This window comes from Copidosoma floridanum, unplaced genomic scaffold, assembly GCF_036245765.1.
Source record: "Copidosoma floridanum isolate Cflo_tuat_1 unplaced genomic scaffold, Cflo_Japanese_pri ptg000029l, whole genome shotgun sequence".
NCBI lineage: Eukaryota > Metazoa > Arthropoda > Insecta > Hymenoptera > Encyrtidae > Copidosoma > Copidosoma floridanum.
In genome coordinates this window covers 2,318,007-2,342,832 of record NW_028321906.1, presented here as the reverse complement: position 1 = coordinate 2,342,832, position 24,826 = coordinate 2,318,007, and the positions used below count along the sequence as shown (strand labels likewise).

Sequence of the window (24,826 nt, the reverse complement as noted above, 5' to 3'; positions counted from 1 at the left end):
CGGCCAGAGTTTCTACTTTACCGATTTCCTTATTATGATGAATTATTTATTGTTAATAACGAATTATCTAGCTGTTTATACCCAAAATTACGAGAAAACGAGAAGAGCCTTCAAGCTGGTACTTTGAGGAATTAATCTAGCCCAAATACAAAGCAATCAATTGCTAATTGAGAGAGAAAAGTTACGCATTTCTTGATCATGAAAATGTTTCAGTGTGCATAACCTGAAATGTATAACATTTTTCAAAAAGTAATGCATTGAACTACCTGAAATTATTATAGGGCCTCTAAAATAAAGAGTTTATGTATTACTTTACTTATCTAAGGTTTGAAGTATTTATCATGGTATTTAAAATTAAAAAAGTGTAGATAAAATTATTAGTTTGAAGGAAGGATCCAACTAATACATAGCAAAAAAATTTTTTTTCCGCCCTCGGGTGGTTTTGGGAGGCTGGTACTTCCTCGGGCGAAAAAGCAGTTTTCCGGAACTCGTTCGAAAAGTCTCCTTTACAAACCTCGTTACGTCCCTCGCCTTCGGCTTGGGCCGCAAACCTCTCGGTTCGCAAACAGAGACTTTTCAAACTCGTAGGAGAACTACTATTTTTTACTCTTGATATGACAGTAAATGCTGGAAAATTATTTTGTTCGATTATATATATAACAATTGAATAACGAAATAGACAAATATTCGTAAACGTAAATCAAATCGAATGACAAAATAATTAAAGCACGCGAAGCATGTCAAAAAATGCATATTTTAAGTAAGTTCATATTTTTAACTGTAACTATATTTTAAAAAACCATGAGAGGACCGGCGTATATCTTTTTTAGAAAAAGCGGATGTGCGTAAGAATAATTCGAGAGAATTAGACATTTTATTCTTCAAAAAATGCATTTGGATGTATGTCTAGAAACAAACAATAATGTTTTTCTTTTATACAAATTTAAATTGGTATATGTTATCAAATCTGAAACAGTGGCCAGAAAGCACAAACTGTCGAGCTACTTTGTACTCACGCTAAAAAAAAAGAATGTTTCAGATTGCTTGTAATTTTCAGTATCACGTGGTCTAAAAAATTTCTTATCTTACCAGCATAGATATGTAATTTACAACAAAATGTCAAATTTGAATCAAACAATATTTTCAAAACTATTAAAACAAAAGCTTACCTTGTACTTCTAGGTTACTAACTGCAATATTGAATAGTTGTAATGTAAACTCAATCCTTATGACTTTTCCATACAATTTATTTGCTTATAGTTTCATGAAACTACAATCATTGCCTTGCTCTCATTATTTGAAAACGTATTTTTCGATGCTTTCTTCATACTACGAATGTCTAATAAACATATACATACAAGTTTATTAAAAAATATAATGGAATACTAAACGCTGCGTACCAAAAAAAGGTTTTTTTAGGGTAGTAAGAAATTATAAGCCATGCCATTGAATAGTTGTAAGGACGGTGAAAAGCAAATGTTTCTACACTGAATATAACTTTACAGAGTGGTTAACATTGTCAAGGCGGAAGGTACCGTTATTAATTTATTAATGTAGTAATGGATATTTTTAGTTTCGTAGAAACTCTTCTGACTCTAGCCTACCACAAGTGAAATACTATTTTCTGATAAATATGCATAATGACTTTTTGAGAAATTTTTGTAATTATCTATTAACAGAGCTTATCGCTTCTTGCTTTACTTACATATTCATCGCATCATTGTCTTTAGAAAGACAAAAGATAAATAATTTCTTATTCAAAAGTAACACTTTAACATTTATTACCAAAACTTGTGCTCTCGATTGATTGTATCATTAATTGTTTACGTATAATTTTATCGTAAAATAATATTTGTGCATAAAACAAAATGCTAAATAATACAATAACGAAAACTGAATATAAGCTATAGAGTTAAAAATCACAGTCCACTTTCTTTGTAGTCATTATGAATATCAATGTGGTTCTCTGTTTTCACATTTCACTTAAGATATTAATAAATCGTATACTTGAATTATGCGGTATCTCTTTTGATGTTCTTACGTTAACTAGTAACAAAACAGTATGGTAGTATTATTTAAATCATTCACGGTTCTGAAATGCATAGTACTTAAATATGCTAAAATTATGTACTATTGTTGCATCAGATAGCAACAATATCCTTTCACAGTCCACAATTTTTAAGAGTTAGTTACAGTGTTATTGTCATAACTCACTTGATCTCGAATATAAATTTTCCTTTCTTGTATGTTTCCTTTCTTAAAACAGTTTTAGGTAATGGTTATTAAGATGAGTTTGAACAACTTATTCTTGTTCAACGATGCGTACAAGAATAAGTTATTCAAACACATCTTAATGACCAATACATATAATAGTTTTCATTTTCATTTATAAGCTTTTGATATTTTTATTATTATGTGTGTTAGAAAAGTTAAAAACAAATATCAAGTTTTTAATTTATGATAAAATCTTTTATTATATCTAATTACTTATTATTATAAGACATTCCTAACTCTGTAACAAAAATACTTTTTGCATCTACATACATAAAATATACATAGCCTATCATCTTACTAATATATAAAGCAAAGTCGCTAAAACCGTTGTAATCGCTAACCGCGAAAACCACTAAACCGATTTTGCTGAAATTTTGCACACTGATTCATGATATTTCCTAGATGGTTTTAGTATAGTTTTTATCTTAAGAAATTTAATAACAATAGCAATAAATGAGCTCAAAGTTTTGCAAAAATACGCCAGCTTTTCACTTTAGTTCAGTAAAATCCGCTAGGTGGCGTCGACATAAAATCGGAGCTACCTGCAACATAATTAAATAAGTGTGGTTATAATACGCCGGAGCGTCTCGATAGTGATTGTAGTCGAACTTCGGCAGTTCAACGAGCTGTTTAGAGAATGGAGATGATAGTCTTGCAGCTGGGAATCCCGGTAACGGGCGACACTTTTCTCTAAGGGGGAAGGGACCTAGGTGTCCATTCACCCTGAATCTCGACAAGTGCGATAAAAAAAAAAAAAAATTAATTTCAACCGATGCCGTCTCTGCCCCAATATCAGGAGACATATCTATAGCCAGAGCACAATCTGCACCAACTCTTCAAAGTTGTGTGGTAGTCCCACCATCCCACCTGGTGCAGTTAGAGAATTTTTGGCTACAAATGTAAGCAAGGGAAAACAGCTCTGAGGGGCATGGGCAGCCATAACGGCTACCTTCTTGGTCGTCGTGTCCCCAACGCGCTTACCCACATGTTCCCGTCTAACGATGAGCGGTTGGTTATCCGGAAAACGACCCGAGACGAGATATTCTCTGGTCAGCGGCGTACCTTCCTCCATCATTGTCTCAGCACATCGAGACTCCCAGGGTAAGAATCAAGCAACCCGTAGCCAGCTCCTCATCATCAGGAATAATAATAAAGAATAGTCTGGAAGTTTCACCACTGGCGCTTATTAGGGCCATTATAAGTATTTACGTTCCCTACTTAACCATCAATTTCATCGGTTCTTTTTAGGATCCACCTAAGTGTAAACTACCTTGCCAACAAAAACATTTTTACTACCATTTCCGGAAGCAATTCGTCGACTAAAAGACTATATTAACTAAAGACGGGCACTATTAAACCAAGTCAGCCATTCACTAGCAGACGTCACCTGCCGAGTTGTTCTTCGCAAGGCTGGAAAACCCGGTGACCGACGACCCTATACTACCCTCTCGACTCTAAGCATTCAACCAGGAATCACTGATACTCTCCAAGGTCTGCTCTGAGCAAACCTATAACAGCTATGTAGGAAAAAAAACTTGAGCCAACGGGACAGCCTCCACTGGACAAGTATCACTAACCAATCTCCCCTTCTAAGATCACCAAAACAACTGAATCTGCCAATAAAAAAGGTGCTTTAGACACTAACGTCTTTAACGTTATACCGGGAGACGTTGGGAAAGAGCACAACAACTAGTTCCAAAGCTTCAGACTTTGTAATTTTTCTCCCGATCAGTCTGAGTCTTCAACAGCAAGTCAGAGAAGATCACCCTGAGGTATCCAGGCAGTCACAATTGCTGTTAACTGCAGTCAAGAAAGAGTTAACTTAAGAAGCTCACCGGTCTTTTTTAGGGCCATCGGACGTCGAACTTCCTTGCCAACAAATATATTAGAACTTAACAAAGTTGACAGAAAACATCTTCTAGGGGTCACAAAAATTTTAAGCATGCCAAAAGTCGCAAGAGGGTGAATTGGAAGAAAAACTTCAAGTGTATCTAATAAATACAATTTTACTTAGGCGTCAAGAAACTGACGCAGAAAATTATCGTGATTAAAACGGCAGCGTCAAAATCGACAACTAAAGAGTCCATTACGTGAGAGATCAGCTTTTCATTGTACCCTCACAGCAATCTCTGAAATCTTTAAAGATCCTACTTCAGATTTTTTAATGAGTAGAAAATGTATTTGTGTTTTTGTGTCAATAAAAATGTAGGGTTTAAGGTCCAGGACTTTGTTGCTCTGGTAATAAAGTTGTGAGATATGAGAAAAAAAAATTTTTTTTAATATAAATTTTTTGGGGGTTTAAAATCTTAACAGCTTTAAAAAATAGCCGTTTTCGTGAATTACACGGAAGAAACTGTAAATCAACGGCTTCTTATGGCCACCGATTATTTTATGGCATAAAGAACGCACGGTACTTTTCAGCATAATTATTTTTTTGAATTTTCACAACCCAATAACCTTATCATTTGACCAAATAAACTATATGGATTCCGAAAAAATATGTTTTTAATAAGAAGATTTTTGTTCCGAGATGTATCAGGAATATGTGTAAAATTTCTAACTGAAAATGTTTCACATTACATGTCAACACACTACGGTATTTTATTTAGTAAGTCTCGGGCGAAGCCGAGACGGGGGGCTGCTAGTAGATACATATTTTACCAATGGAAATACCTCTTTGAGGTCAGTACACTATAATAGAAAAAGTGTATGTGTATACATCTCTTAAGTTGTATGGGATGCGCATTTGAGTTGTAATACGCCAAACAGACAAAGAAGTAATCATAATTATACTTGAAGTAAAATCATAAAAAAATACTTTTGAAACCGAAGTGTAATACTACTTTAACCCGCACTTAACAGATAAGTGGTTACACATTTGATTAACCTTTGGTAAATAAGCGATACAGACAGCTAATTTATGTAGGGCTGAAGAGTTTCTTATTTTTTATTTGCACTATATTTCATCTAATTATAACTTGCTTCAAGTAATGCAGTATTCGATTCATTAATGCAACTGAACCGCCTTCTTCCACGTGTAACTTCTCTTTCTCTCTCTCTCTCTCTCTCTTTGTAATTAATAAAAAGCTAATCTAATATAATCTTATCGTATTTCTCTCTCTCTTTCTATCTCTATATCCTCTCGTTGGTGCTACCTCGCTCCTCCGTTTGTCTTTTACAGCTGTTTGTGATATTTGTGAAAGTATAGAACAAAACAAATATCACAGTTTAATTTTCTATGTATTGTACAGCCACAAGCAAATCACAATGACACATCATGACTCTGCATAATTATATTATCTTGCCTTGTGGTGGCATTTATGAGGCAAAATTTTTTCGACTGACCTTTGATTATACTGTGTTTCATTGGTGTACGTGGAAATCTCCTTTTATTTTTCACTTTTCAAGGAGCAGCAATGAGCCTAATTTCTCTAAGAAAACACACCTGATAAACATATTTTTCTTTACATTCTAGAGTCCTTGATGAGTATAAATAATCTTGTGAACATGCGATGAGTTCTTTTTTATCAGAACTGAAAAAACCAATTTCCGCTAAGATTTGACGAACTATTTTCTATCCAACTAGTTGACATAAAAATATCGGTGCAAACAATAGGTGAAGTAGTTATTTCACCGATTCACAGTATTTACCGATAGTACAGTGCATAAAAATATGCTCTTGGCAGTATTTTAGGTAGATAGTAAAACAGCAGAGAAAGTTTACGTAATTGTTGGTGAATCATGCAAAATTTGACGAAAATTTAGAAGTCTATGTAAATAACTCATGAACTGACTGTTATCATAAGAATTTATTATAAACTACTGTTTCGGAAGTTAATTTTAGAAAAAAAGTATATGTTTCTATGTTCAGCGAGATCACAAATTGTATGTCGTACAGATTTTAGCTAATAACGTAACATTTTTTATATTCTGATCTTTAAATTTTAGTGAACTCTCGTTATTTTATTATATTGTTAAAATAGACTGTTTAAAACTTGTGCGGTTCTTACTGTATACAATTTTTAAGTACTACGAGGCTGGATGCTGTGGCCACGGTGTAGCATCAAACAAGCACGCACCTGTCATTGTATATTCTTTAGTTTGGGTTTTTTTCTAGAAAAGCTAAAGGAAGAATCTAAAAAATCAACAATATTTTACTAAATGTAAAATTTTTATGAAGAAAAGAAACATTACAGTGGCTGAAAAAGTCTGCCATCCAAACTGTTTTTCCAATACAGGCACTGTGAATTCAGAAACGAACAAAAAAACTACAAAAATATATTTTTTAAATAAACGATTAGGATATAAAAATTAAACATCATTAGCTAAAATTTGTAGGACACACAATTTGTAACCTCACTAAACATAGAAGCATAAAATTTTTTTTAAATGAACTGCGTGGAAACAGTATTTTTTGTTATATGTTCTTATAAAAGTCGACTTATGAATAATTTAAGTACACTTACTAATTTTGGTTAAATTTTGCATGATTCAGCAAAAAATTACGTAAACTTCGTTAGCTGCTTTATAAGCTACCTAAAATACTGCCAAGAGCTCATTTATGTATGTACTATACTGTCAGTAAATACCGGTAAATACTGTGAGGTTTTCAATAACTGGAATGTTAAGAAAAATAAGAAAATTTTTTTTACTTTGCAAACATGTTATAAAAAATGAAATGTTGAAAAAATTATATTACCCCTTGGAAACAATTACCTCAAAAATGTTGGAATAGATTTTTAACCTATTGATTGTACCGATATTTTCATGTCAATCAGTGCGGTGAAAAAATATTCGTCAAATCTTATCAGAAATCGATTTTTTCTATCTCTAATGCAAAAAAATAAGGAGATTTTGATTAATCATCATAAATTATGTTTTCCTACTTAAAGTGTTTACTGAACTCTCACTAGAAAAAATAGGGTTCGCACCTGGTGTGCATCCAAACATGGCAAAGACCTATAGTGCTTGCCCTGGTGATGTGTGAGAGTAGGTTCAGCAAAATTTATGTAATGTACTAAGTATTTTGGAATATGTTAGTAATTTTAAATTTTTAGATTTGTAATATTCAGAAACTCAAACACTACGGATCTGATAAATGACGTATATCGATATAGTCTGACGTTTAAGTCATTATTCATACAGTAATCACCATACGGTACACGTCAGTTATACTCATAGATAATCTCCAACGCTAATTATTAGTAGAAATTTTTCACAGAATTTACTTATCGGCGACAACACTGCCTATTAAGTGCTTACCAAAAAGTAACAGCTAATGGACTTGTAATCCCTTCCACAGTAGAAAGTAACGAATGGTATGTTTGAAACCATTTGTCCATGCGTTACAAATAAGTTCAGTGTTAGCTCACGATTCTAACTTGTACATTTAAAGTGTCAGTAAGAATCTATTATCGTGATCGTGAACATATCACCTATAGAAAATCTTTAAATCGTCAAAGACAGTTGAAGCCCTGTGTCTCTTTCAAATTGGAATAATTTTATTAAAATTAGAATATAAAGTTATCGTCCTAGACGAAATGGAGATTCAGAATTCAAAACAGCTAGATGATGTTGCTGAGGAGCCCAAGCCTCAAGATACGGAAATGAAAAGTAAATATAATATTCACATAATTATTTTGCATTAAAAAAAGTTTTTAAGGGTGTACAAAACGTGTGTTTTAATATTTCCAGACCAATATAAAAAAAAAGAAGCAGGACGGCATTTACATCGATGCAGATAACTACTCTCGAACAGGTATTCGAGACGACCAAGTATTTGAGCCGGTTCCATCGATTTCACTTGGCACAAAAAATAAAACTCACGGAACCTCAAGTGAAAATATGGTTTCAAAATCGCAGAATGAAGTTCAAGAAAGACAACGAAAATTGCCCTGATACCCAAAACATTTCTAAAAAAAGTACATCGCTGCCATCCACAGCAGCACTCGGCCAGTTGGGCGCTATCGGTGTTAAAAAATTGCTCCAAAATGAGCAGCCATCGCACATACCGCAAGAGCCATTGCCTCCGTATCAGCAAACGTTTACTCCCCATCAACACGTACAACAATCACTAATTCCCCGACGGCCATTGCATTTTCGTGAAATGCAGCAGACACCATCGCTGCATCCATACATCCCGGCAACTCAACAGCTTGGAATTTTAAAACGAATGCCGCATCCTATAAGCTCTGGAGCCTTGGTGCCTTTGGCTCGAACCAGTGATGTCTACTACAATCCATCTGCTTGTTATAACGATGCCAGGTAATACAAGATTTCATTATTTATTATATTGTTAAAATTTCTACGAAGTAAATCGATGAAAATATAAATAAAAGTAATGGTCAGCTTGAAAATTTTTTTCTGTATTCAGTTTATTACAGTACTATATGATAAGTATTAATTTTACAGAGATATCTACAAAATTTACTTTCAATACTGTCCTAAATACTACGTAGTAAAGGTTTTAGCTAGTTTAAACATTGAATACAAGTTAGAATTCTTACGCATTTTAAGAAAAAAATTATTCACCGGATTAAGTCCAGCCTTAATGCACAGCCATTAGACGTTTAATGCACAGCAATTAGACGATTACATGACAAGAGTTGGCAATGAAAATTTGATTTAACTTCAAAATGCACAGACAAGCATCTTACCATTTTGATGATAAATTTTTGCAAGTGCCAAAAATATAACAGCTAGTCATTATTTATTTTTTAATTACAACTTTTAAACACGAGCATTAAAAAAAATTTCGTTAAATTGTTTGATTAATTGTAGATTGAAAGTGAATGAGCTTGAATCAGAGAAACTAAGGCATATGCAACAGCTCCAGCAAGAAGTGTATTCACCTGCCCAGCTAATGCAAGAGCCCCAGCAGCTTCAGCAGCTGCCGATAAAACTAGATCATCTACAAGTACAGCAGCTACAACAATTACAATGGTATAACCGACATGTGTTGCCAAAAATTTTCGGTAGTTTCATTTACAGAACGTAACGCGATTCTTTGCAACGTTTAAAGTGACTACTTTTTTTAAGTAATTTTTTTTTATCCTGGGATACAGAGTAAAAAGTAATTTTGATCTTGCCAATATTCTCCTTAAAATCCCACAGACGGCCTTCAAATTCATTAATAATAAGTATTTTCTTAAGAATAAGATATTTTTTTCTAGGCCAGAGTGTATAACAGATTTGGCAATGAAAAAATTAATTAATTAAATTAATTTTTTATTATTGACAAAGTTACAGTACAACCCAAATTTGTCCGGAATGTATATTTGTAAACAGTGGAGATGTTTTATAGTGCTAAGGGGCCTGCCCTATACATGTACTACAATCTTGAGTGCTACATTATTGTGGCTTCACCTCCTGCGTGTTCCGCGTGCCAGCGATCAAAAGCGGCTAAATGCATACAAAACACTTCCTCTTGCGTTTGAGGCATGACCTATCCACGAGGCGTCAGAGCAAAGGTGTTACTTAAAAAAAACAAGATTAAAACAGTATCCAATTTTGTATGATTATGTTATTATTTACCACTGAGTTTAAACATACATGTATGCTTACTCGAAATTTAAAATAATAAACTTGCATGCAGTACAACATGCTTTTTCAGCCCTTTAATAGCGTTTTTCGTTATTAACTGTATAATCACACTACAAATAATACAAACAAGTGCATTTTTAGAAAATCTATAATTTTTGTATCAAATATTTTGTCTAAAAATGTAGTGTACAAAAATTAAATGATGCAAATAATCGATTTTTTGTCATTTTGAAACGATATTTGTTAATTTAATCGTTAAGAAGGCACTTTGAAAAAAACTTAGATCATAAAAAAGTTTTATTTTAATGATTTTTATTGCAATTGTTATGTGCGATTGCACAATCTAGAAAAAAAAACGTGTAAAACAAAACAGTTGTATTTTAATGATATATAAATCTGGGTACAAACGTGAACGTATAAAATGTACATAAATAAAGTTATCACAAAAAACTGGTTTTTTGTCTAAGAGCGCTGCACCAAAAATACGGTCGAAATTCAAACCATCAGCTTAGACATCCAACTCGAAGTAACGAACAAAATTTTAGCTCATTTGGATTATAATTACTAGAGTTAGTCGATGAACTTGATAACGTTATAATATATTCTTCTACACATACGTCATGTGACTAACTCAGATCACCCTCATTTTACGTTCAAAATTTATTTTACACTCAAAACAGAAGATATAAAAGTGTTTGCATTGTTTCTTGAATTTTTGTTCATACAGTATATAGCTTATAAATTAACCATATGTTTTTTTAATAAATAATTTAATATAAAAAATTTAAAAATATTAAGTCTCTTTGGATACAACAGACAACCTTTTGGCACGGTCGTTCTAATAATTCAGTGCCTTAAGAAAAAACTACTACCAACATTCTTGCTTTAAAGTAATTACGAATCTTACTTAAATTATTTGGCATAAGGTAAAAAAAGGAGTGAATAATGTGGCAATAGTTACTAATAATAGAAAAATAAAAAGATAACGTATATTTTTTGTTTTAATACTAAAAGATTTGTAAGGGATAAAAATTCACATATTGAAATGATCTAACATAATTTTGCTTTTTAAAATTAGTCATATGTGTGTGTACGTGTGCAAGTATGTAATAAGTAACATCTCAGAGTTATCTTTCCGATTCTCATAAACCGTAGCTTAATTTTTTAATTTTAAATACCTGCCGTTGCTGAGTAATAAGATTTAGGTTTCATTCATTATTTTTTTTTATTCTCCAATTTTATCGATTCGGAAAGATCAACTTTTCTAAGAAAGTTACTTAGTCAGTCTTTCATTGTTATTATAAGATGTTTTATGTTAGAAAATCTAAAAAACATACTTTAATATAATTGAAAAAAATAAGATATGGTAATTTGTGAGGGGCATAACTAGGCATTTGTACACAACCAATCGTATTTTGTAACTTCATTCATTAAAATGATTGTTTTCATTCTCCTTAGATACCTACTACGGCTAAAAAATAAAATTTTGATTAAATAGTCATTTTCTATTATTTTTATTTCCATTTTATTGATTTGTTAATAGTATATTGCGTATACGAGTTGGCAAAGGCTTCGAATGTCGAACCGGGAGGTTTCCGGTACGAGCCAAAGATGAGGGCCATAACGAGATTTGTAAAGAAGCCTTTTCGAACGAGTTTCGTATACTATTTTTCCTCCTGAGAACCCAAAATCTAGCGGCGAAGGTGCTATTTTGAGGTTAGAAGTCAGAAAAACACTTTTTTTTAAAGATATTGTAAGTTAAAAACTTATTAGGATCACAAAACTTTCTTCAAAAAAGGATTTATTTATAGAAAATTCTAGAAAATTTGGTATGATGGTAGATAATTTTATTTATTTATTGTTAAAGAATTATTATAATTCAATATATAACAACATTATTAATAGGTTGAGTACACAAAAAATACATGAGTATGTTGCCAATAAATTGTCAAAAGTTTTTATTTTTTCAAAAAGAATAGTAACATTTTCACATCGTAATGGCAACACAATTATTTACAGATGATATTCAAGCAAATCATGTCACAGGTTTAACTTTTTGTATTAAAAAATTATTTTGTCACCCAGAGTTACTTGAGGCTTTTTTTTTTAAGTGAAAAATCAATGCTGATTGCTCAAATGTTACTTGAGCTCATTGTTCCGGACAAAAGTTAGTTCACACTGAGTACAGTGGTGTATATGCGGTACCCCCATGTGCTTGCGAAGATGACTTTTATTAACAAAGGTTTTTGTACATTCAAAGCATTTATAGGGTTTTATACCCGTGTGGGTTTGCTCATGTCTTGCAAGATGACTCTTTCGGGTAAAACTCTGCAAACACCATTTGCAAGTTTGAAGCTTCACACCAGTATGGGTACGCTCGTGCACTGTAAGACTGCATTTGTGACCGTAAGTTTTGGTACAAGTTTTACAACTGTAAAGGTTATTAATTGTGTGAGTTATTTTATGCACTGTCAGATGACCTTTTTGACTAAATCTTTCCAAACATAATTTACAACTGTAGGGCTTCTGCCCCGTATGAATCCGCATGTGATCTACAAGATAGTTTTTTCGCGTAAAACCTTTCGAACACTCGTTGCACCTGTAAAGGTCATTACCAATATGAATTTTTTCATGCTCTGTGAGATATAATTTTCGAATATAACTTTTAGGACACATATTACAACCATAGGGCTTACTATTAGTATGAGTATAGTGGTGTTCCATAAAATATTTTTTTTTATTAAACTCTTTGAAACACACTTTGCAGGTAAAGGGTCTTTTAACTTCGTGGATTCGTTCATGATCTAAAAGGTGTACTTTTAGAATAAAATTTTTCAAACATACTCTACAACTATAGGATTTATCATTCGAATGGACAGGTTGGTGCACTTTGAGTTGAAAGTTTGTTCTGTAAGATTGATCGCATATATTGCACAAACAAAACCTGTTACATTCGGTCATAATTGTTAACGATACCCGTAGAAGATTACTGTAGCTGCAGTCTGATTGATTCAGAATATCTCTATTGTGGCTATTACTGATGATAATTTGGTATTCTAACCTACTATTGCAGTACGACGACAAAAGCAGTGCAATAAATACGTTGTTTTATCACTTAACATGCGTATTCACTAAGTTGGATTATCTCATTGAAGGCTTAAAGATTTTTTCATCTACCCAAGCAAAAATGTTATACCTGCAATTAGAAACATAATTCTATAATTCATAATGAATATTCCTGTTGTGGTGTTTGTGATTTTTGTGGTTAGTATGATGGTATATGATGTATTAAAGAATCATGCTAAACAAGGTCAGTGAAAACTCAAAAACATATTTTTTTAATATTTCAGATACTTTTGAGGACTGAAATAGTATAATTTTACTTTCTGGTGAAGTAATATAGGATATTCTTTTGAGAAAAGTAAATATTGAAATTTTTAAATCATTCTTTTGTAAAAAATGCAATGAACTTTGTAACTCAAAAAGCTAAACAGAAAATACCTTCTGTACATAAAGATACACATGCTAATTTTGTTATTTATACCTGATTCATGAAATTATTTTCTTAAAACAAAGGTATGTGAAAAACTTATTTTCCCATAAGTTTTCTAAGCATTTTCATTTACTTTATTCGTTTAAATAAAAATATTTGTGTAGAAATAGTAAAAGCAGGGCCCAAGGAGCTCTTTGTACTCGACCTTGGATGTATACCAGGTGAAAATCCCATATTTGCCACTAATGGCACTGTAAACGTTTGAAGGTCAGAAAAAAACTGGGTAGAAAAAAATAGTTTCTATTTAAACTGAACCTATTAAAGGTAAGAGTAGCTCTTACTTACAGAATTGAATAAATTTTTAACTTTTCGGAACTCACAACTAGATGTAACAATGTAAAACGAATAATTTTGTTAAAAATATGTTTAAAGGCGAAGAACTTACACTATTTTTAGAAATTCACTCTTTTCAAAGAAAACTCTATCATTTTTTTTAGTAGCTTATTTCATCTATTTTTAGTAGCTTAGAAAAGTTGGACAAGGTTGTAAGGAGGTTTTATCACATTTCAACTGAGCCTACGTGCTATTCTATCTTGTATACTACAATATATTTTATTTCTTCCCCTCTCTAGAGAAATATGGCCGGTAGTATTTGTTACTGCACGCACTAAATGTAACTGCAGACAAAAATAATATTTTAGCTATTGTATCAACTTTTTCATTGCTAACTCCTATTAAGTCACCCGATTTTTAAAGATGATAATCTCAGCTGTACGGTACGTATTTTTTTTGCTTGTACATTCCATTTTAGTAGTTTAATTGATCATGAAAATTTTGCTTCAAGCCTTCCGTCATAATAGGCTGTGTTAAGTGAGCTCGAAAAGTGCTAATTTAAAATTGAATTATCTCGGGATTTTGATGACAAACTCACAAAGATGAGGATACCATTGGATTTAGCGTAATCTGAACTTTGAAAATATATCATTCAAAGTTTTTTTACATTCCATGATGGAGCCTCCTTAATCGAAGAACTTTCAAATATGTTTTACAAAAAGTGTAAGGCCAGAAGATAGGATGCCATTTATTCGTAAGTTCCAAAAAACAGAGTATTTGTGGCGATATGTAGTTTAGAAATATGCATTTTTCAGTAGATACTCGAATCCATTTACTCCAAAAGAAGAATAAACAAGTAAAAATCGGGTTTCAGGTGATGAAATCTCCTCCTTTTATAATTTTTTAATGTTATTCGTGGACAATCAAACTACCGTTGAATAGTAACTATGACAGCAAAAAATGGTACGTTACACACCTATAAGATGGGCAAGTAAAGAATTTTCCATTGTTAGCAAGCAATGAGAATTTAACTTTTTGATCTAGGTGACCAATTAACTATATTTTTGGCTGTTAAAAAATTAAAAAAAACAGTAGAGTGCTGATATTCGACAAGATTTAAAATATAGAATCAGTCTAACAACTTGATGTGGTTCTCAAAAAAACGTTTCTGATACGATATTTACGTAAGAGTAAGGCATTCAGTACATCGGCCAGAGTTTCTACTTTACCGATTTCCTTATTATGATGAATTATTTATTGTTAATAACGAATTATCTAGCTGTTTATACCCAAAATTACGAGAAAACGAGAAGAGCCTTCAAGCTGGAACTTTGAGGAATTAATCTAGCCCAAATACAAAGCAATCAATTGCTAATTGAGAGAGAAAAGTTACGCATTTCTTGATCATGAAAATGTTTCAGTGTGCATAACCTGAAATGTATAACATTTTTCAAAAAGTAATGCATTGAACTACCTGAAATTATTATAGGGCCTCTAAAATAAAGAGTTTATGTATTACTTTACTTATCTAAGGTTTGAAGTATTTATCATGGTATTTAAAATTAAAAAAGTGTAGATAAAATTATTAGTTTGAAGGAAGGATCCAACTAATACATAGCAAAAAAATTTTTTTTCCGCCCTCGGGTGGTTTTGGGAGGCTGGTACTTCCTCGGGCGAAAAAGCAGTTTTCCGGAACTCGTTCAAAAAGTCTCCTTTACAAACCTCGTTACGTCCCTCGCCTTCGGCTTGGGCCGCAAACCTCTCGGTTCGCAAACAGAGACTTTTCAAACTCGTAGGAGAACTACTATTTTTTACTCTTGATATGACAGTAAATGCTGGAAAATTATTTTGTTCGATTATATATATAACAATTGAATAACGAAATAGACAAATATTCGTAAACGTAAATCAAATCGAATGACAAAATAATTAAAGCACGCGAAGCATGTCAAAAAATGCACATTTTAAGTAAGTTCATATTTTTAACTGTAACTATATTTTAAAAAACCATGAGAGGACCGGCGTATATCTTTTTTAGAAAAAGCGGATGTGCGTAAGAATAATTCGAGAGAATTAGACATTTTATTCTTCAGAAAATGCATTTGGATGTATGTCTAGAAACAAACAATAATGTTTTTCTTTTATACAAATTTAAATTGGTATATGTTATCAAATCTGAAACAGTGGCCAGAAAGCACAAACTGTCGAGCTACTTTGTACTCACGCTAAAAAAAAAGAATGTTTCAGATTGCTTGTAATTTTCAGTATCACGTGGTCTAAAAAATTTCTTATCTTACCAGCATAGATATGTAATTTACAACAAAATGTCAAATTTGAATCAAACAATATTTTCAAAACTATTAAAACAAAAGCTTACCTTGTACTTCTAGGTTACTAACTGCAATATTGAATAGTTATAATGTAAACTCAATCCTAATGACTTTTCCATACAATTTATTTGCTTATAGTTTCATGAAACTACAATCATTGCCTTGCTCTCATTATTTGAAAACGTATTTTTCGATGCTTTCTTCATACTACGAATGTCTAATAAACATATACATACAAGTTTATTAAAAAATATAATGGAATACTAAACGCTGCGTACCAAAAAAAGGTTTTTTTAGGGTAGTAAGAAATTATAAGCCATGCCATTGAATAGTTGTAAGGACGGTGAAAAGCAAATGTTTCTACACTGAATATAACTTTACAGAGTGGTTAACATTGTCAAGGCGGAAGGTACCGTTATTAATTTATTAATGTAGTAATGGATATTCTTAGTTTCGTAGAAACTCTTCTGACTCTAGCCTACCACAAGTGAAATACTATTTTCTAATAAATATGCATAATGACTTTTTGAGAAATTTTTGTAATCATCTATTAACAGAGCTTATCGCTTCTTGCTTTACTTACATATTCATCGCATCATTGTCTTTAGGAAAACAAAAGATAAATAATTTCTTATTCAAAAGTAACACTTTAACATTCATTACCAAAACTTGTGCTCTCGATTGATTGTATCATTAATTGTTTACGTATAATTTTATCGTAAAATAATATTTGTGCATAAAACAAAATGCTAAATAATACAATAACGAAAACTGAATATAAGCTATAGAGTTAAAAATCACAGTCCACTTTCTTTGTAGTCATTATGAATATCAATGTGGTTCTCTGTTTTCACATTTCACTTAAGATATTAATAAATCGTATACTTGAATTATGCGGTATCTCTTTTGATGTTCTTACGTTAACTAGTAACAAAACAGTATGGTAGTATTATTTAAATCATTCACGGTTCTGAAATGCATAGTACTTAAATATGCTAAAATTATGTACTATTGTTGCATCAGATAGCAACAATATCCTTTCACAGTCCACAATTTTTAAGAGTTAGTTACAGTGTTATTGTCATAACTCACTTGATCTCGAATATAAATTTTCCTTTCTTGTATGTTTCCTTTCTTAAAACAGTTTTAGGTAATGGTTATTAAGATGAGTTTGAACAACTTATTCTTGTTCAACGATGCGTACAAGAATAAGTTATTCAAACACATCTTAATGACCAATACATATAATAGTTTTCATTTTCATTTATAAGCTTTTGATATTTTTATTGTTATGTGTGTTAGAAAAGTTAAAAACAAATATCAAGTTTTTAATTTATGATAAAATCTTTTATTATATCTAATTACTTATTATTATAAGACATTCCTAACTCTGATACAAAAATACTTTTTGCATCTACATAAATAAAATATACATAGCCTATCATCTTACTAATATATAAAGCAAAGTCGCTAAAACCGTTGTAATCGCTAACCGCTAAAACCGTTGTAATCGCTAACCGCGAAAACCATTAAACCGATTTTGCTGAAATTTTGCACACTGATTCATGATATTTCCTAGATGGTTTTAGTATAGTTTTTATCTTAAGAAATTTAATAACAATAGCAATAAATGAGCTCAAAGTTTTGCAAAAATACGCCAGCTTTTCACTTTAGTTCAGTAAAATCCGCTAGGTGGCGTCGACATAAAATCGGAGCTACCTGCAAAATAATTAAATAAGTGTGGTTATAATACGCCGGAGCGTCTCGATAGTGATTGTAGTCGAACTTCAGCAGTTCAACGAGCTGTATAGAGAATGGAGATGATAGTCTTGCAGCTGGGAATCCCGGTAACGGGCGACACTTTTCTCTAAGGGGGAAGGGACCTAGGTGTCCATTCACCCTGAATCTCGACAAGTGCGATAAAAAAAAAAAAAATTAATTTCAACCGATGCCGTCTCTGCCCCAATATCAGGAGACATATCTATAGCCAGAGCACAATCTGCACCAACTCTTCAAAGTTGTGTGGTAGTCCCACCATCCCACCTGGTGCAGTTAGAGAATTTTTGGCTACAAATGTAAGCAAGGGAAAACAGCTCTGAGGGGCATGGGCAGCCATAACGGCTACCTTCTTGGTCGTCGTGTCCCCAACGCGCTTACCCACATGTTCCCGTCTAACGATGAGCGGTTGGTTATCCGGAAAACGACCCGAGACGAGATATTCTCTGGTCAGCGGCGTACCTTCCTCCATCATTGTCTCAGCACATCGAGACTCCCAGGGTAAGAATCAAGCAACCCGTAGCCAGCTCCTCATCATCAGGAATAATAATAAAGAATAGTCTGGAAGTTTCACCACTGGCGCTTATTAGGGCCATTATAAGTATTTACGTTCCCTACTTAACCATCAATTTCATCGGTTCTTTTTAGGATCCACCTAAGTGTAAACTACCTTGCCAACAAATACATTTTTACTACCATTTCCGGAAGCAATTCGTCGACTAAAAGACTATATTAACTAAAGACGGGCACTATTAAACCAAGTCAGCCATTCACTAGCAGACGTCACCTGCCGAGTTGTTCTTCGCAAGGCTGGAAAACCCGGTGACCGACGACCCTATACTACCCTCTCGACTCTAAGCATTCAACCAGGAATCACTGATACTCTCCAAGGTCTGCTCTGAGCAAACCTATAACAGCTATGTAGGAAAAAAAACTTGAGCCAACGGGACAGCCTCCACTGGACAAGTATCACTAACCAATCTCCCCTTCTAAGATCACCAAAACAACTGAATCTGCCAATAAAAAAGGTGCTTTAGACACTAACGTCTTTAACGTTATACCGGGAGACGTTGGGAAAGAGCACAACAACTAGCCCCAAAGCTTCAGACTTTGTAATTTTTCTCCCGATCAGTCTGAGTCTTCAACAGCAAGTCAGAGAAGATCACCCTGAGGTATCCAGGCAGTCACAATTGCTGTTAACTGCAGTCAAGAAAGAGTTAACTTAAGAAGCTCACCGGTCTTTTTTAGGGCCATCGGACGTCGAACTTCCTTGCCAACAAATATATTAGAACTTAACAAAGTTGACAGAAAACATCTTCTAGGGGTCACAAAAATTTTAAGCATGCCAAAAGTCGCAAGAGGGTGAATTGGAAGAAAAACTTCAAGTGTATCTAATAAATACAATTTTACTTAGGCGTCAAGAAACTGACGCAGAAAATTATCGTGATTAAAACGGCAGCGTCAAAATCGACAACTAAAGAGTCCATTACGTGAGAGATCAGCTTTTCATTGTACCCTCACAGCAATCTCTGAAATCTTTAAAGATCCTACTTCAGATTTTTTAATGAGTAGAAAATGTATTTGTGTTTTTGTGTCAATAAAAATGTAGGGTTTAAGGTCCAGGACTTTGTTGCTCTGGTAATAAAGTTGTGAGATATGAGAAAAAAAAATTTTTTTTAATATAAATTTTTTGGGGGTTTAAAATCTTAACAGCTTTAAAAAATAGCCGTTTTCGTGAATTACACGGAAGAAACTGTAAATCAACGGCTTCTTATGGCCACCGATTATTTTATGGCATAAAGAACGCACGGTACTTTTCAGCATAATTATTTTTTTGAATTTTCACAACCCAATAACCTTATCATTTGACCAAATAAACTATATGGATTCCGAAAAAATATGTTTTTAATAAGAAGATTTTTGTTCCGAGATGTATCAGGAATATGTGTAAACCTTCTAACTGAAAATGTTTCACATTACATGTCAACACACTACGGTATTTTATTTAGTAAGTCTCGGGCGAAGCCGAGACGGGGGGCTGCTAGTAGATACATACTTTACCAATGGAAATACCTCTTTGAGGTCAGTACACTATAATAGAAAAAGTGTATGTGTATACATCTCTTAAGTTGTATGGGATGCGCATTTGAGTTGTAATACGCCAAACAGACAAAGAAGTAATCATAATTATACTTGAAGTAAAATCATAAAAAAATACTTTTGAAACCGAAGTGTAATACTACTTTAACCCGCACTTAACAGATAAGTGGTTACACATTTGATTAACCTATGGTAAATAAGCGATACAGACAGCTAATTTATGTAGGGCTGAAGAGTTTCTTATTTTTTATTTGCACTATATTTCATCTAATTATAACTTGCTTCAAGTAATGCAGTATTCGATTCATTAATGCAACTGAACCGCCTTCTTCCACGTGTAACTTCTCTTTCTCTCTCTCTCTCTCTCTCTTTGTAATTAATAAAAAGCTAATCTAATATAATCTTATCGTATTTCTCTCTCTCTTTCTATCTCTATATCCTCTCGTTGGTGCTACCTCGCTCCTCCGTTTGTCTTTTACAGCTGTTTGTGATATTTGTGAAAGTATAGAACAAAACAAATATCACAGTTTAATTTTCTATGTATTGTACAGCCACAAGCAAATCACAATGACACATCATGACTCTGCATAATTATATTATCTTGCCTTGTGGTGGCATTTATGAGGCAAAATTTTTTCGACTGACCTTTGATTATACTGTGTTTCATTGGTGTACGTGGAAATCTCCTTTTATTTTTCACTTTTCAAGGAGCAGCAATGAGCCTAATTTCTCTAAGAAAACACACCTGATAAACATATTTTTCTTTACATTCTAGAGTCCTTGATGAGTATAAATAATCTTGTGAACATGCGATGAGTTCTTTTTTATCAGAACTGAAAAAACCAATTTCCGCTAAGATTTGACGAACTATTTTCTATCCAACTAGTTGACATAAAAATATCGGTGCAAACAATAGGTGAAGTAGTTATTTCACCGATTCACAGTATTTACCGATAGTACAGTGCATAAAAATATGCTCTTGGCAGTATTTTAGGTAGATAGTAAAACAGCAGAGAAAGTTTACGTAATTGTTGGTGAATCATGCAAAATTTGACGAAAATTTAGAAGTCTATGTAAATAACTCATGAACTGACTGTTATCATAAGAATTTATTATAAACTACTGTTTCGGAAGTTAATTTTAGAAAAAAAGTATATGTTTCTATGTTCAGCGAGATCACAAATTGTATGTCGTACAGATTTTAGCTAATAACGTAACATTTTTTATATTCTGATCTTTAAATTTTAGTGAACTCTCGTTATTTTATTATATTGTTAAAATAGACTGTTTAAAACTTGTGCGGTTCTTACTGTATACAATTTTTAAGTACTACGAGGCTGGATGCTGTGGCCACGGTGTAGCATGAAACAAGCACGCACCTGTCATTGTATATTCTTTAGTTTGGGTTTTTTTTTAGAAAAGCTAAAGGAAGAATCTAAAAAATCAACAATATTTTACTAAATGTAAAATTTTTATGAAGAAAAGAAACATTACAGTGGCTGAAAAAGTCTGCCATCCAAACTGTTTTTCCAATACAGGCACTGTGAATTCAGAAACGAACAAAAAAACTACAAAAATATATTTTTTAAATAAACGATTAGGATATAAAAATTAAACATCATTAGCTAAAATTTGTAGGACACACAATTTGTAACCTCACTAAACATAGAAGCATAAAATTTTTTTTAAATGAACTGCGTGGAAACAGTATTTTTTGTTATATGTTCTTATAAAAGTCGACTTATGAATAATTTAAGTACACTTACTAATTTTGGTTAAATTTTGCATGATTCAGCAAAAAATTACGTAAACTTCGTTAGCTGCTTTATAAGCTACCTAAAATACTGCCAAGAGCTCATTTATGTATGTACTATACTGTCAGTAAATACCGGTAAATACTGTGAGGTTTTCAATAACTGGAATGTTAAGAAAAATAAGAAAATTTTTTTTACTTTGCAAACATGTTATAAAAAATGAAATGTTGAAAAAATTATATTACCCCTTGGAAACAATTACCTCAAAAATGTTGGAATAGATTTTTAACCTATTGATTGTACCGATATTTTCATGTCAATCAGTGCGGTGAAAAAATATTCGTCAAATCTTATCAGAAATCGATTTTTTCTATCTCTAATGCAAAAAAATAAGGAGATTTTGATTAATCATCATAAATTATGTTTTCCTACTTAAAGTGTTTACTGAACTCTCACTAGAAAAAATAGGGTTCGCACCTGGTGTGCATCCAAACATGGCAAAGACCTATAGTGCTTGCCCTGGTGATGTGTGAGAGTAGGTTCAGCAAAATTTATGTAATGTACTAAGTATTTTGGAATATGTTAGTAATTTTAAATTTTTAGATTTGTAATATTCAGAAACTCAAACACTACGGATCTGATAAATGACGTATATCGATATAGTCTGACGTTTAAGTCATTATTCATACAGTAATCACCATACGGTACACGTCAGTTATACTCATAGATAATCTCCAACGCTAATTATTAGTAGAAATTTTTCACAGAATTTACTTATCGGCGACAACACTGCCTATTAAGTGCTTACCAAAAAGTAACAGCTAATGGACTTGTAATCCCTTCCACAGTAGAAAGTAACGAATGGTATGTTTGAAACCATTTGTCCATGCGTTACAAATAAGTTCAGTGTTAGCTCACGATTCTAACTTGTACATTTAAAGTGTCAGTAAGAATCTATTATCGTGATCGTGAACATATCACCTATAGAAAATCTTTAAATCGTCAAAGACAGTTGAAGCCCTGTGTCTCTTTCAAATTGGAATAATTTTATTAAAATTAGAATATAAAGTTATCGTCCTAGACAAAATGGAGATTCAGAATTCAAAACAGCTAGATGATGTTGCTGAGGAGCCCAAGCCTCAAGATACGGAAATGAAAAGTAAATATAATATTCACATAATTATTTTGCATTAAAAAAAGTTTTTAAGGGTGTACAAAACGTGTGTTTTAATATTTCCAGACCAATATAAAAAAAAAAGAAGCAGGACGGCATTTACATCGATGCAGATAACTACTCTCGAACAGGTATTCGAGACGACCAAGTATTTGAGCCGGTTCCATCGATTTCACTTGGCACAAAAGTTAAAACTCACGGAACCTCAAGTGAAAATATGGTTTCAAAATCGCAGAATGAAGTTCAAGAAAGACAACGAAAATTGCCCTGATACCCAAAACATTTCTAAAAAAAGTACATCGCTGCCATCCACAGCAGCACTCGGCCAGTTGGGCGCTATCGGTGTTAAAAAATTGCTCCAAAATGAGCAGCCATCGCACATACCGCAAGAGCCATTGCCTCCGTATCAGCAAACGTTTACTCCCCATCAACACGTACAACAATCACTAATTCCCCGACGGCCATTGCATTTTCGTGAAATGCAGCAGACACCATCGCTGCATCCATACATCCCGGCAACTCAACAGCTTGGAATTTTAAAACGAATGCCGCATCCTATAAGCTCTGGAGCCTTGGTGCCTTTGGCTCGAACCAGTGATGTCTACTACAATCCATCTGCTTGTTATAACGATGCCAGGTAATACAAGATTTCATTATTTATTATATTGTTAAAATTTCTACGAAGTAAATCGATGAAAATATAAATAAAAGTAATGGTCAGCTTGAAAATTTTTTTCTGTATTCAGTTTATTACAGTACTATATGATAAGTATTAATTTTACAGAGATATCTACAAAATTTACTTTCAATACTGTCCTAAATACTACGTAGTAAAGGTTTTAGCTAGTTTAAACATTGAATACAAGTTAGAATTCTTACGCATTTTAAGAAAAAAATTATTCACCGGATTAAGTCCAGCCTTAATGCACAGCCATTAGACGTTTAATGCACAGCAATTAGACGATTACATGACAAGAGTTGGCAATGAAAATTTGATTTAACTTCAAAATGCACAGACAAGCATCTTACCATTTTGATGATAAATTTTTGCAAGTGCCAAAAATATAACAGCTAGTCATTATTTATTTTTTAATTACAACTTTTAAACACGAGCATTAAAAAAAATTTCGTTAAATTGTTTGATTAATTGTAGATTGAAAGTGAATGAGCTTGAATCAGAGAAACTAAGGCATATGCAACAGCTCCAGCAAGAAGTGTATTCACCTGCCCAGCTAATGCAAGAGCCCCAGCAGCTTCAGCAGCTGCCGATAAAACTAGATCATCTACAAGTACAGCAGCTACAACAATTACAATGGTATAACCGACATGTGTTGCCAAAAATTTTCGGTAGTTTCATTTACAGAACGTAACGCGATTCTTTGCAACGTTTAAAGTGACTACTTTTTTTAAGTAATTTTTTTTTATCCTGGGATACAGAGTAAAAAGTAATTTTGATCTTGCCAATATTCTCCTTAAAATCCCACAGACGGCCTTCAAATTCATTAATAATAAGTATTTTCTTAAGAATAAGATATTTTTTTCTAGGCCAGAGTGTATAACAGATTTGGCAATGAAAAAATTAATTAATTAAATTAATTTTTTATTATTGACAAAGTTACAGTACAACCCAAATTTGTCCGGAATGTATATTTGTAAACAGTGGAGATGTTTTATAGTGCTAAGGGGCCTGCCCTATACATGTACTACAATCTTGAGTGCTACATTATTGTGGCTTCACCTCCTGCGTGTTCCGCGTGCCAGCGATCAAAAGCGGCTAAATGCATACAAAACACTTCCTCTTGCGTTTGAGGCATGACCTATCCACGAGGCGTCAGAGCAAAGGTGTTACTTAAAAAAAACAAGATTAAAACAGTATCCAATTTTGTATGATTATGTTATTATTTACCACTGAGTTTAAACATACATGTATGCTTACTCGAAATTTAAAATAATAAACTTGCATGCAGTACAACATGCTTTTTCAGCCCTTTAATAGCGTTTTTCGTTATTAACTGTATAATCACACTACAAATAATACAAACAAGTGCAT

The 24,826-nt window shown here is 32.8% G+C and overlaps 3 protein-coding genes across 3 annotated transcripts in view; 2 read left to right on the top strand and 1 right to left on the bottom strand.

Moving 5' to 3' along the window:
• LOC106644186 (protein trachealess) overlaps positions 1 to 24,826 on the bottom strand; it is a 363,163-nt gene that overhangs the window by 250,368 nt on the left and 87,969 nt on the right. The window lies entirely within an intron of this gene.
• LOC106644189 (uncharacterized) lies at positions 7,819 to 9,387 on the top strand. Its single transcript, XM_014359590.2, has 3 exons — positions 7,819 to 7,887; positions 7,969 to 8,538; positions 9,055 to 9,387. Exons 2-3 carry the CDS (start codon positions 8,009 to 8,011, stop codon positions 9,269 to 9,271), a joined length of 747 nt encoding a protein of 248 aa, XP_014215076.2. The 5' UTR covers positions 7,819 to 7,887; positions 7,969 to 8,008; the 3' UTR covers positions 9,272 to 9,387.
• On the top strand, positions 22,576 to 24,262 carry LOC149373665 (uncharacterized). Its single transcript, XM_089595999.1, has 3 exons — positions 22,576 to 22,761; positions 22,843 to 23,413; positions 23,930 to 24,262. Exons 1-3 carry the CDS (start codon positions 22,689 to 22,691, stop codon positions 24,144 to 24,146), a joined length of 861 nt encoding a protein of 286 aa, XP_089452125.1. The 5' UTR covers positions 22,576 to 22,688; the 3' UTR covers positions 24,147 to 24,262.

Coding starts and splice junctions, on each gene's coding strand:
- LOC106644189 (XM_014359590.2), top strand. CDS start 8,009: ATGCAGATAACTACTCTCGAACAGGTATTCGAGACGACCAAGTATTTG. Junction 8,539..9,054: donor GCTTGTTATAACGATGCCAG/GTAATACAAGAT, acceptor GATTAATTGTAG/ATTGAAAGTGAATGAGCTTG.
- LOC149373665 (XM_089595999.1), top strand. CDS start 22,689: ATGGAGATTCAGAATTCAAAACAGCTAGATGATGTTGCTGAGGAGCCC. Junction 22,762..22,842: donor TCAAGATACGGAAATGAAAA/GTAAATATAATA, acceptor TAATATTTCCAG/ACCAATATAAAAAAAAAAGA. Junction 23,414..23,929: donor GCTTGTTATAACGATGCCAG/GTAATACAAGAT, acceptor GATTAATTGTAG/ATTGAAAGTGAATGAGCTTG.